Source organism: Carcharodon carcharias, chromosome 6 (genome assembly GCF_017639515.1).
Source record: "Carcharodon carcharias isolate sCarCar2 chromosome 6, sCarCar2.pri, whole genome shotgun sequence".
NCBI lineage: Eukaryota > Metazoa > Chordata > Chondrichthyes > Lamniformes > Lamnidae > Carcharodon > Carcharodon carcharias.
The window spans coordinates 103,524,540-103,539,092 of NC_054472.1; the positions used below are offsets into that span (position 1 = coordinate 103,524,540).

The window sequence follows — 14,553 nt, forward strand, 5'->3', positions numbered from 1 at the left end:
GATGTGGTACCAATTAAGTGGGCTGCTTTGTCCTGGGCTGCTTCTTGAGTGTTGTGGGAGCGACACTCATCCAGGCAAGTGGGGAGTATTCCATCACACTCTCAACTTGTACCTTGTAGGTGGTGGACAGGCTTTGGGGAGTCAGAAGGTGAGTTACTTGCTGCAGGATTCCTAGCTTCTGACCTCCTCTAACCATAGTATTTATATAGCTAGTCCAGTTCAGTTTCTGGTCAATGGCAGCCCCCAGGATGTTGATAGTGGGGGATTCAGTGATGGTAATGCCATTGAACATCAAAGGTCAATGATTAGATTCTCTCTTGTTGGAGATGGTCATTGCCTGACACTGGCAATTTCCTGGTAGCTCTACAATTTAATCCTGCAGTTGATGTCCTCCTTATGCCATTTTTAAGGGCAGGTGTAGGTGTTGTTATGGACATTGGCTTTTACCCTGTTGAGGTTTTTCCAGAAGGTGGGGTGGCCACTTGAGGTGTCGGGTGTCTTCCAGACAATGGAAGAAGAGTTAATCAACCCGTTACCCCCAATCTCTTGGGGCAAGTTAGATGTCATGTCCCTTTGGTAATCCAATCATTTGACCTGTGACAAAGGGAAAAAGGTGTTTCCCATCTTGCCCCTTGTGCTTCTTTCAAGCCTTGAGTCAGCAAATTTGGGTCTGTTATCTTATATCCCTGGTCTGTTTCTCAGGCTAACAGTTCTGAGGATCCCATTGTCAGTGGAGGCAGTTGTTTATCTTACGGAAACTGGATAACATTAGTGTGACTGGGAATATTGCTATGTTAACAATTTCACATATTTTGTTATTTGCATCTAGGGTGGAATGCTTAGTTTGCTTAACAGTTTTGTGAAGCTTAACAGTTTTCAGGTTATATGGTGTCAAACAGCCTTATGCTGTTTACTTTGGTTAATACAGAAAGGCGACTATATACAGGTACTATGATAAATACTTTGTTAATTGAATCCAGGTACATGTGAGTTTACAACAGTACATCCCATCTGTTAAAAGTTACATGTTTGGTTAGTACAAAAATGATTACTCAAAATACATATTTGATGCAGGTTCAACATGAAGGAATAGCCATTCTCTTTACTAAGACAAAATATCTTTTATGTATAGTTTACTAACATTAGCTTTTAAAATTCATACCATTTTTAAATTAACACTCCCTTTAAGAAAGCTGGTTATAACCTTGCTCATCAGGGTTATGAAAGTCATGTCAATGTTTATGTCACTAGTCTGATATCATGCCGCTCTATAAAAATGCCTACCTTTACCCCAGCGAAAATAATTCTGCTGTGCTCCACATCTCACCTTTCATGACTACAAAAGTAAAATACTGTGGATGCTGGAATCTGAAATAAAAACACAATGCTGCTAGTATTCAGCAGATATAACAGCATCTGTGGGGAGAGAAACAGTACTAATATTTCAGGTGAATGATGTTTTATAAGAACTGGGGAAAGTTAGAGATGTAACAGCTTTTAAACATGCACAAAGGCTGGGAAAGAATGTGGAGGAGAACGAAAGGGAAAGCCTGTGATCAGGTAGAAGGCAGGAGAGACTAATTGACAAAAATGAGGGAAAAAGAGGTAGTAAATGGGACAAGTAAAGAAACAAAAGATGAGTCTAGAAGAAGTGTAAATGCTAATAGCAGAAATATTCCCTTTTTATTTGGGACAGCAGCAGTTGGTAGAGCAGTGATCACCATCAGAAATCTGAGCAAAAGAGTAAACGCTGAACAGTATTCTAGCCTTGCCCTACATCTCTAAGCAAATACTACCCTCTTTATCCCTACCTTGCCCCTTACTACCTGCTTATTATTCACATGCTGGTAGAAGATTTTTGGGTATTCTTTTATGTTGGGTGTCTTTTTATTTTCATATTCTCTCTTCACTAGCCTTATTTTACTCTTCATATCCCCTTTCAATCTATTGTATTTTACCTGGTTTCTCACTTGAGTTTACCTGACATATCATACATCATCTCTCTCTCTTCACCCCCCCCCGCCCCCCCTACCCCCCACTACTTTTTTTGGTTACGCCATATTCTCTATCTCATCATTGAAGGAGCCCTGGCTTTGGTTCTCCAACCTTTTGCTCGTTATGTGCTATCCTGAGGTTACAGGCTTCAGAAGGATAATGTGCAGGACTGTACACTGCTTTTTCATGCTTAACGTCACCTACATTGCTGCATTTTGTCCTGCTGGTAATGGTTGCATTAGCTATTCTGCCTCTTTCATAGAAAACTGGAAAAGCAAATATATATCCTATAACATCACTAAAACTGATTATTTGGGCATTATCAACTTTGATGTTTCTGAGAACTTGCTGTGTTCAAATTGGCTGCTGTACTTCCTATATTAGAATGGTGAATACAGTTTCAAAGCTCCATATATACAACATCCGCTGTTTCGTGTTAATATACATTGATTTCCTCAAAAAGTAAATGTGATTATTTATGGTACCAACCATAAATCCATGCTGACCATTCCTGATCAATCTAAATTGTGGACTCCAAAAGTTTACCTACAATCCAAGTAAGATAGTTGACCTGCAATTTTCTGGCTAATCCCTTTTCCCTTTTCTTGAGCAGGGTGCCCCATTTACTGCTCTCTCATCCTTTATGCAATTCCTCTTCCAAAGATGTTTTGGGAAATTGATTAATCTTTCTGCTGCTGCTTTTAGATCCTGCAGCCTTCTTGGATGGATACTTTTTGTCCTGTTAAATTTGTTAAGTACTTGATGGAATATTGATCTCCAGTAATGACTTCTCCCTGTCTTGCGCACTCCCAAAATTTCAATTTTACCTTTTCTTGGGAACAATTAAGATAAAATATTTGATCAAACATCCATACCTCTTTATTCTTAAGTACTGTCTTGAAATGGTCCTGAATCTTCTAACAATCCCTTTCTTCCTTATGTGCCTGTAAACAACCCATCTGCTCACGTTTTTTATGTTAATGTTAATCATCTTAAATATACTTTCTGCTACCATTCTATACCAGTTATAACAGTGTTTCCCCTTCATCATATGCCTCTTAAAATTATTTTTTTCTCCAAACTCTCATTATTTAAACTCCCACTCCATTTCTTTGTTATCAAAATAAGTTCCATTACTCATTCACATTAAACTAGGTCGGTAGCCATCTGCTACTGCGCTAACTTTTCTTCCCACTTTGCTAGTCTAAATCTTTGAAGTAGTTAGTCATCCTTGCTAATTTGTTGGAATGGGGAATTAAGATTGTCCATCCAGTGTTGCATACAAGAACTTGCAACTTTTCTCAGATCAACCAACATATTATTTACCCTTTGTTTCCTTGCATCAATTAACTTTGTCGGATCTGCTCAATTCCCTCTTAACTCGTGCGACTGAATTTTTCTGATGTTTCATTCCAGACTCCTTTTGAAAATACACATTCTCAGTACCTACCTTATTCCCTTTCTGCTTTTGACAAGGTTGAATAGAATATGTTTAGGTTTGTCAAACGCAACTTCCGTTAACAAATCTTGGTTAAATTAATCCATGCCTGTGTATTGCAATGCTAACGTGGTGTCAGCTGTTGTGAAATGATTGCTCCATGTCCACACTGTTCATTTTCTGGATGCATCAACAGGGGGCTTGATATCTCGAGCTTATAGTGGTACTTAAAAGCAACCTGTGCCTTTTGAAGCAAAGCTGCTTTCTGGCTGCAGAAGTGGTGGGATTATTTTTGAAGTCAACTGGACTGGGATAAATTGAGGAATGGCTGAACATGCGGAAAAGTGAACACAAGTTTGCTGACAACGTATTGAAGGTCTTGGTGGGAGAGAAAAAGAATATCCTGTATCAACAGGAGGCCCTCCAGACAAAAACTTGGGTAGCAGTGGGAATAAGTGGTGACATAGGTCAATGCCAGCAGTTCTACTTTGAGGACATGGATGCAGTGCTCATGTGAGTTGTCAAGGTGAGCTAGTTCATCTTCAAGTGGCATATTCTATTAGTTGCATTTCTAACCTCATCCAGTGCTTGATGCACTAAACACCCAACACCCATCTACCAACAATTTCTATCTACCACTACACAACCCTTCTATTCATTTTTTTGCCTCACCAATCGCGCACTTGGCCTCATAGCAACAACTTGCAGTTTGCATACATTGACAGCTATTCAATCATGACAGCCATATCACCCATAGAACATTCAATGACACATTTCCCTCTTTCTTGCAGGAAAACCTCATAACAGGAGGTAACTGCAAAGAACAGGAGGTGACCAAGTGTACGTGCATCTTTTAATCTCTGTAGAGGAGGGAGTTCTAGCCATTGAGATGAAGCATCACTGATGCCATTACCACTGATGGGATTAGTGGGATAATGATGAGGGTACCTACATACCTAACCCCCCTCCTCTCTTCCCACTTCTTCTTCATCCCACAGTTTCTTCTGACACCCAAGCTGCAGTGCTGAAAGTATGCACTTGTTAATTTCCTCTCTTCCCTCGTAACAACCAAGCCGTTGTCCGTTTTTGCATTTTAGATAACCAAGAACTGGAACCTTCCCAATCAGGAGGAACAAAAGGTGACAGTAGCTGAAGAAACACCACCACTTGATCTTGCATTTGCAGCCACTAGCTCAGAGACTGACACTGCATGTGTTTTAGAGGTTAGAATCAAGAAGTGACCTGTGTATGGTGCGACACTAGGCACACTGACAGGAACCAGGGTGAGGGAACAGGATAGCTACTGGAGGACCAGGTTGCCTGCTACAGAGGAGTCTGATGAGGACTTTGGGCCAAGCTGTCGACGAACGCTGATGGGTGCACATAAACATGTGCACAAACATTTGGTTTTCAGGGCACTCATGTGAAACATGGAGGAATCCAGCACCAACTTGTCACAGGGCTTTGTAGAGTTTGTAGCCCATCCTTTCAATATGGAGTAGGTGATCACCATCAACAGATCTGTGGAACCCACCATGATGCAAGGTCTGACAGCTGATATCTCAAGAACCATTGCAGCACAAACAGCTTCCACAAAATGTCTGAGTGTTGTGATGGAAGTTCAGCCTGCTGTCACCGTGGCTTTAAGTATCACTATCCACCAGTAGATCAGTAGGATTGCTGAGACATAATCTTAATGAGCACAGAGCACCAGTGCTGTCTTAGAATGACAGCTTTCCTGTCCCATCTCCTGCCACTCTGTCATTGCCCTCTCTGTAGCATATCAGCCAGCTAGTCCAGGCCAAAATTATGCCTTCTAAAGCCAGGTCCTCTATTCCAGCTGCTCAAGATTGCCTTCCAAAGCCAGCTGAAGTCTCCTCAATTGAAGATCAGCAGCCTTCAGCCAGCCATGCTACAACTACTGTGGCAGCACCTTGTAGCACTAGAATAGATAAATACACCTTAACGTTAGATATTAAGGGATTGCACACGAAGGTGATTTGTTGATTATTGCATTCAAGTGTGCATTCATTCATGTGTGCTCTGCCCAAAAGTTGGACCTTGGCTCATTGTCTACTGATGCTTCATCCTAGTGTCCTAGGCCCAACCATCTTCAGCTGCTTCATCAATGACTTTCTTCCATCATAAAGTCAGAAGTAGGGATGTTCGCTGATGCTATCATGAATGGTGAACATTGTGGAGACTCAGATACTGAAGCAGTCCATGCCCATATGCAACAAGAACTGGACAATATTCTGCCTTGGGCTGACAGGTGACACATAATATTTGTGCCACACATGCCAGGCAATAACCATCTCCAATAAGAGAGAATCTAACCATCGGCCCTTGACATCCAATGGCATTACCATAGCTGAATCCACAATTATCTACATCCTGGGGGTTGCCATTGATCAGAAACTGAACTAGACCAATCATATAAGCACTGTGGCTATAAGATTGGGTCAGAGGTTAGGAATCCTGCAGAGAGTAACTCACTGCCTGACTTCCCAAAGCCTGCCCACAAGGCACAAGTCAGGAGTGTGATGGAATACTCCCCACTTGCTTGGGTAAGTGCAGCTCCCACAACATTCAAGAAGCTTGACACCGTCCAGGACAAAGCAGCCCGCTTGATTAGCACCACATTCACAAACATTCACTCCCTCCACCACCGATGTGCAGTAGCAGCAGTATGTACCATCTACAAGATGCACGGCAGGAATTCGCCAAGGCTCCTAAGCATCTCCTAAACCCATGACCATTACCATCTAGAAGAACAAGGGCAGCAGATAGATGGGAACACGACTCCCTGGAAGTTCCCCTCCAAGTCACTCACCATCCTGACTTAGAAATATATTGCTGTTCCTTCACTGTTGCTGGGTCAAAATCCTGGAACTCCATTCCTAACAGTACTGTGGGTGTACCTACACCACCTAGATCCCAGCGGTTCAAGAAGGCAGCTCACCACACCTTCTCAAGGGCAATTAGGGATGGGCAATAAATGCTGGCCCAGCCAGCGAAGCCCACATCTTGTGAATGAATAAAAAAAAACTGCAGCGAAAACTGCACCAAGGCTCCTTTGACAGCACCTTCCAAATCTGCGACCTCTACCACCTAGAAGGATAATGGCAGCAGATGCATGGGAACAGCACCACCTGCAAGTACCTCTCCAAGGTACACACCATAATGACTTGGAAATATATTGCTGTTCATTCATTGTTGCTGGGTTAAAACCCTTGAACTCCTTCCGCAACAGCTGCGTGTGTGTTCCTACGCCACATGGACTGTAGCGGTTCAAAAAAGAGGCTCACCACTACCTTCTCTAGGGCAATTAGGTGGGCAATAAAAATGCTTGTCTAGCCAGTGCTGCCCTCATCCTGTGACAGAATAATAAATAAAAATCCTGAGCCATTTTCTTGGCAGTTTTCACCAGTGCTGGTTTGCCATTGCCTTTCACTCGTGTGAGTTTTGTCCAAAAGAGAGAGATATAGTGGTCAGTGTTAGAAGAAAGACGCCACAAATTATTTGATCATGTAGAGTTAAGGCAGAAAGGGGTTATTGCCCATATAGCTTCCCATTTTCTCTTCCGCCACTTTATCCTGCGCTATGCCCACCTCTACACCCCCCTACTTTCCTGCCAGCATGTGTGCCTTCCCTCCTATTTGTTAGATGGTGGCAAGGGCAGTTCCTCTATAATGATTGTGCAATATCAGCATTATGTTACCAACCTTGATACCTACTCAACAAAAACAGAATTACCTGGAAAAACTCAGCAGGTCTGGCAGCATTGGTGGAGAAGAAAAGAGTTGACGTTTCGAGTCCTCATGACCCTTTTCTTCTCCGCCGATGCTGCCAGACCTGCTGAGTTTTTCCAGGTAATTCTGTTTTTGTTTTGGATTTCCAGCATCCGCAGTTTTTTTGTTTTTATCTCTGTTGATACCTGCTCAGTTGAGCATTGTAGAGCTCCTCCATGGCAGTCCAGATGGTGCAAACATTGCTTAAAGGTGGTTTGTTCTGCAGTGTTCTTTAGCCAGCATGGTTCTCATTGTGTGCCTGCTGTGTGTGCATATGCTGCAGGCTGGAATAATGAGCATCGTTGAGTGGATAGCCCTTATCAGTCAGTGGCCAGCCTTTGACTTGCCCTGGTGTCTCAAAACAGGTGTTACGGAGGACTGTGAAGAATGAAGGAATTTTGTCTACAGTGTCATGAACATTTTTATCACAGAAAAAGGTTCATCTGCAAGGACTTAAGACATTCTGGAAGAATTTGTTATAAAGGACACTGTCCCTTAAATGGTTAATGCAGGACTGATATTTGTGGGAAAAGCATTATTTTAGAAAGGGTAATTAAGCAGTTGAAAAAACTGCCAGCCTGTTGATCCAGGTGAACTTTGCACAAATGGAGTCACACGGGTTTTACAGCTCTTGGGGAAAGAAACATGCCTGGAAGACTGTTTTAAAAGTAGGTTTTGGTTTTGCTTTGAGAAGAAAATGACCAACTGCTTGAGAAGGGAGAGAGAACAGCCTTTTGCAGTCCACAGCTGAAAATGAATATAAGCTGCTCTTGAGCTGCTCTACATGCTGGCATAGAGTATTCCATGAGTCTGCCTGAAAATCAGTGCCAGAGTCACTGTTTCACAGATTGTTGCTGAAAGATCAACCACATAGCCGAGGTGCCATTTCAAGAACTACACCATTTATCCTTTTGAATCATTAACTTGTAATCTTTGGCCAAACTCCTCCATTTCTATTTTTTTTTGTGAGACAGACAGACAGGGTAATTAGTGTAATTTCCTATTCTATGTTGATAAGCTTGTTTTTTATAAAAACAAAGTTTGTTGTTTACTGAAAGAAGCCTGGTTGAAATCTCTTTTTTCTTGGTACCAGTAGTGAAGGTAAACAATTAGCCACGTTGGTGAATAAATTAAACTTTGAAACTAATGGTAAGACCTCTGGAGTAGTGGGACTTGACCAACTGTGCTCTTCCCCCCCCCCCCCCCCCCCCCCCCAAATCCTGGTCGTAACAGCTGCCATAATACTGGACATTCGGGTGCTTGAGTGCTGCTTGTGGTCACACACCAGCTCCACATTAAGGCAGTAAAATTCCTGTTGGTTCATGAAAGTGGCCTATGCAAGAAACGTCCATGCACCCTGCACCCTGAATCTGCAAATCATTGTGCTCATTCTGCCTGTTGACATCCAGGAAGAGGAAATGAGCAAACTGTGTATACTGAGGCTCAGTGATATCCCTTGTGCAGAAGTGCAATGCAAACAATAAAATGTTACTTATATTTCCAGCAGCAGCCTGAAAGGGGCCAGATGCATAAAGTTAAGAGCTATGGGCAATCTATCTTTACCCTATTTTGAGGTTTCATTTGTAGCTGCAGCAGTTGGTAGTTTTCACTCGTGATGTTCTGTAAAGTAAAGATGCCTTAAGCTTTGGACCTTGCTGAAGTTGCAGTAAGTGAATTGCTCCCTTAAGGACCCTTGTAGAAGTGGGCTCCTGCCCTTCTACCAGTGCTTTCCTCCTCTCCTTTCTAACAGCTTGTTCTGCTCTGTGATCTCTCTTCATTCCTCCAGTAATGTTTGATTCTCAGAAGGCGGCCTACTAGGCCACCTGTCTCTGGAAGCAACTTGTTTCAGCACAAGCAAACAGTAAAATTTAGTGAGGTATAGCAAAGCTCCAAAATAAAATATACAACAGCATGAGGAGCCTCACGAAGCAATCAGGCAACTAGACTGTAAGTAGTTCACAATTTTAAAAAAATATGCTGATGAGGATTCCTTCACTCCATTTAACCTGATTTTTAGCTGTGTAATGTTAAGCTAAAGTGGCCTGGATGTAAGTTTGAAACATGACAGCATTGATGTCAAAGCTACGTTTCACACTGACCTGTATCACAATCTGCCTTCTCTGCACGCAGCCAACATTTGCATGTGCACAAACTAAACTGCTTTACCAAGATGCCATATTGTACCCTTCTATTGCAAGTTTCTGAGTTTAGGTTGCTTAGTCAGTGGAAAAAAAGGTGCTACACAAGCTTAATTTAGCGTCCAATTGTGTTTAACAAATATCTGCAGAAAAATGTTCTCTAATTTCATCTCAAAATATGTAATTGTAAGCCAGTCCTGGATCTGGTGGAACACTGTTTGTATAAGGCTTGCGTTAAATTGCACCTTTCATGATCATAGGATGTTCTGAAGAACTTTGCAGGCAATTAATTTCTTTATCAAGTTTAGCCTCTGTTGTAATGTAGAAAATACAGCAGCCAGTTTGTGCATAGCAGGCCCTCATAAACAGCACTCTAACAATGACTAGATAATCTTGGGTCTCTGGATCTGTTTTCAGTCTTGGAAATCCAGTATTTTTTTTTTTACTGAGTCTTAATTTTTGTTTTACATTTTAAAGATTTGTCTGATTTGTGTTGTCAGATCACTTATGAATTTTATGGTGACATGCTTTTCAAGGAAGGACAAATTATAGATTTGACTTTTGTGGACGTATTTCCTATTTTAAAAAAAAGGGAGCATAGGTGTATATGAAACAAAAACAAAAACTGCTGGAAAAACTGAGCAGGTCTTAACAGCATCTGTGGAGAGAAAGACAGAGTTAACGTTTCGAGTCCATATGACTCTTCTTCAGAGTTCTGAAGAAGAATCTTACAGACTCAAAACGTTAACTCTGTCTTTCTCTCTACAGATGTTGTCAGACCTGCTCAGTTTTTCCAGCAGTTTTTGTTTCAGATTCCCAACATCTGCAGTATTTTGCTTTTATCTTGGCATAAGTATATATGTTGTACATAGAGACAGGATAAATTTCCATGTTCTTGCGTGCCCTTTGTAAGTGAATTTCTTTCATTAACTGGTGCATTTGTGCAGAAATTTTATAACTGCCATATAATTAAAGTGGCATCTGATTATCTGTGCTCCAGATAAAATAACACTTTCAATTAAGTAGTAATGCCAAACTAATGCAGTGCATGTTCATTGGTTTTACAAATTAGGATTTGTCATCTTGCTAATTAAAGCATTGATGTATTTTCTATTTGAATGTGATTTATACAAAACATGTCATTTTTATTTTTTGTTAGAAGTTGCGTGCTGTGGGGTCTGAAGCAGGAATAGTTTCACCAAGTGAGGTAAGTTGAAGAGAAAAAGTTGGGAATAGCATATGGAAAGTAGCATAATTTGTGCAACTTTCCTGACATCTTGGTATAATGCTGTAAATCATAAATTGAAGTATTTGTGGGAGACCTAAGGAGGGGAAATAGTTAATGCTATATAAATGTATGTTTTGTTGAATCATTAAGGGTTTTTAGATGGTGGAAGGGGGAAGTGAGGGAGAGTATTATACCAAACTGTTCTTGCCATGACCTGGTGCCATTTTGTCCTGAAATGGAACTCCCAGCAAAATCAGTGACTGTTATTGGAATTTGTTTCCGTTTTATCTAAAGCATCGAAATGAAGGGTAAAGTCCAACTTTTTCTACTGTTACTTATTAAGAAAAATATCTATCAAATTCATCAATTTTTAAAAATTCAATAAATACACCCTGTGGACTAATGAAATTTTGCAATATATAATGCTGCTGCTTTGTGGTTATTATTAAAACCACCTATATTTGGTCACCTAATAAGATTAATTAGATCATCTTTCGCAGTTCCTCCTCTACCTCTTGTCACGCTGCTTGTCTGATATCTAGTGCTCAGTCAGTGGTTCTCAAACTTTTTTTTGAAGGGCCTTCATTAGTCTATGACAGACCCCCAACCTAAACTGTCTGAACACCAAGATGAAAGCAAACTGGAGAAACAGCACCTCAACTTCTGATTAGGCACTTTACAGCTTTCTGGGCTTAACATTTAGTTTAGCAGCTTGAGACCACGAGCACTCCCCTCCGTCTTTACCCCCTTTTTAATCCAATTGTTTTTTAAAATCTTAACATTTATTTATTAATTTTTAAATCCTACCCCCCTCCCCCCAGGCCATCTGTCATTGATTTCTTGTTGTGCTTTTACAGAGCACTGACCCTTGTTCTTCTATTAACACATTCTTCTCTTAACCTTTGTCACTATCAGCACCTCCTTTAGTCTTTACCACTACTGTTAACACTCCCTTTGTCTTGTGACTGTGACATCTTTGTCAATCTCTCCTTAGCTCCTACGTTTCCTTGCCCTATTATCTTGCTCTACTTGCTTCACCCACTCTTAAACAGTGCAAAATCCAGCACATTTCTACTTCTCTTTAGCTATGAAGAGCTATATGGACTCGAAACGTTAGCATCTGTGGAGACAGAAACAGAATTCCCAGACCTGAGTTTTTCCAGAATTTTTTGGGCAGAATTTTCTGCTTACTGGGTGGATGCAATCTCTGGTGGGTGGGGAGCCGATCCCTGCTGGAGAAGTGGGCTCCGCTGCCATTTTACGTGGATGGGCCAATTGAGGCCCGCCCAGCGTGATGCCCAGCGGGAAGCACTATGCGCTCCCTGAGTGGGTGGGCGCGGGGGGGTGGGGGGCGGATTTCCCCAAATGCATGAGTGCGCTCTTTCACGCTTGCGCACGAAAGAGCACACATCTCCCTGAGGCTAAGTGCTGCCTCAGGGAGATCGCTGACAGTTGTGAAAACATTAAAAATAGAAAAAAAAAATCCTTAACATGTCCCCTTGGGGACATGGGGCATGTTCATAAATTTCACTAAAACTTTAATAAACTTTTTAAATCCCTACATGAAACCTCATCCCGCCGGTGGATGAGGTTTCCTGTTTTTTTCCATTCCCCGCCGGGGCTCCTGGCCTGCCTGCCAACCTTAAGGTTGGGCGGGCAGGTTCTTTAATGTTTTAATGATCCTGTCAATGGCCTCAATTGACCATTGAGAGATCGGCAGACTCGCAGCTGATTTTGCTGTGGACCCGCCTTCCTGAAGATTTAAATGGGGCAGGATGACGCCGGGGCTTCCTCCCGATGTCATCCTGCATCATTTTGCGTGTCGGTGAGCGAGCCCCGCCCCCTACTCGCTGACGGCAAAGTTCAGCCCTTTGTTTCTATAATCTGAATACTGTTGCAGGCAGTGATGAGGCAGACCAGACAAACCAGAGTTAAAGCATTAGGATAACTCCAGTAACATTCTAGTACATGCCAACTGAACTGCTTTTAAAGTGGTTAAAGATTAGGTCTTTCTACCATAGGCAATCAGTTTGCAGGTCATGCAAACAGTCATTGATCTCAGAAATCTCCTCATGTTTAGATATTTTACAGGCTGAGTTAATATTTTAATTGTTTTTAAATAACTTCAAAACATGTCCCTCTAATTCTATGACAGAGTAGTCATTTGAATGTGATATCCTTGGTATTATTTTATAGATCTGTGCGATTCCAGTACAATTTCAGTGTTATTTAATTCATGGAATTTGCATGGTGGGAGAGTTAAGTCAAAGTGACAGTTTTTCCACAATTAGAAGAATTAAAACAACAAGATATTGTAAACAAAATGCTGAAAATACTCAGGCCACATAAAAGCACTGCATAAGACCAAATTGAATGTACCTTAGTATCGTAGCAGCTGCTAACCTCCCACTTTACCTCCACACTGCTATCAAAAGTAACTTAAAGATCCAGTGCTGAAAACCATGGCAATGAAAGCACCCATCATCCCTGAGAAGGACAAGTATTCAGGAATTTCAAGGGTGTATATCTTGCCAGCTAGTTGTGTGCACTGACATCAACTAATAATTTATACAAAGTGGATGGCTTGCCTTTTTCCTTTCTTCCCCATGTTCCCTCCTTTGGTGTTTTTCTCTCTTGCAAGCCAGATAGATTATTTAGTGAACTTGGTGTCTATGGACCCCAGAGGTCCACAGACCCTGTTTGAGAACCACTACTAAATAAGCAGAAAACTCTTGCAGTTAAACATTGGAAAGATCAAAGGCATTCTCTCCAGCGATTGCCAGAATCTCCATTCCCTAGACAGCAGTTCCATCTTCTACTCTGATTACAGTCTAAGGCTGAATCAGATTGTTTGCAACTATGGTGTCCTATTTAACCTTGACTTGAGCTTCCTGTCCATATCCTGTCCTCACTAAGACCACCTAATTTCACTTCCGTTATTTTGCCTGTCTGCTCCATTGCCTATGTGAAACCACCAACCATGTATTTTATTACTTTGACACGACTATTCCAATGGCCTGTGGTTAACCTAGCTCCTTCCGTCCTCCATATACACGAGCTAATCCAAATTCTGCTGCCCGCATTCTAACTCGAACTAAGTCCGGTTCACCCAATAGTCCTGTGGTCGCTAGACTACCTAGGATCCCAATACCCAAACGTCTTGACTTTAACATTTTTATCCATGTGTTCAAATCCCTCCCTATTTCTAACATCCTGCAGCCTTTCAGCCCTCAAACTCTCTATACCTCCAATTCTGTCCTCTTGTGTATCCCTGGATTCTTCAGCCCAACATTTGTTGCTGCTTTTGGCCATCTAGACGCAAGTTCTGAATTCCCTCTGTCAAACTCTCTGCTTATCTTCTCTCCTCCTTTAACGCATGCCTTAAAATCAACTTCTTTGACCTAACTTTGTTCACCTGTCTTAGTGTCATTGTCTTTGGCTTGGTATCTGCTTTCTTTTGACTGATTATGTCCCTGTGTAGCACCTTGGGATGTTTTGCTTTGTTAAAGGTGTTATATAAACAGAAGCTATTATTGGTGTTGGCTCAAGAGATGAATGTTGGCTAAGCTACCAAAATAGCTGCACTGCTACTCTTGAAATAGAGCAAAAGGATATTTTTTCTGTCCCAACTGAGAAAGTAGACAAGATTTGATGTCACGTCCAAAGGATGATACCACCCATCAGTGCGACGCTCTTTTCAAATTGCACTGAGTGCCAGCCTAAATTGTCTCTAGAGTGGAGCTTGTAATCATGACCTTTTTAACTGTGTGGGAGTGCTTCTGCCAAAGCTGATTCCTTCAACTCTTATCTGTTTTGCATTCACCCAACCCTGACGCCCCTCACTGTCACTTCCTGCACCAACAATTGGCTGCAGAACTGTGGGGTGGAAACTCTGGAACTAGATTGCTAAATCCCTCCATCTTTATTATCTCTCTGACCTCTTCAAAAAGTCTCCTTGAGATC

At 41.6% G+C, this 14,553-nt stretch overlaps 1 protein-coding gene across 4 annotated transcripts in view; it reads left to right on the forward strand.

Moving 5' to 3' along the window:
• The window catches only part of atp6v1h (ATPase H+ transporting V1 subunit H), a 157,463-nt gene that overhangs the window by 42,747 nt on the left and 100,163 nt on the right, over nucleotides 1–14,553 (forward strand). For 3 of the 4 annotated variants that reach the window (XM_041190165.1, XM_041190168.1, XM_041190164.1), the window contains exon 7: nucleotides 10,522–10,569. The exons of the other annotated variant lie outside the window; for it this stretch is intronic. In XM_041190165.1, coding sequence (XP_041046099.1) covers nucleotides 10,522–10,569 — 48 coding nt within the window. The remainder of the gene's footprint in view (nucleotides 1–10,521; nucleotides 10,570–14,553) is intronic. 4 annotated transcript variants of the gene reach the window in all.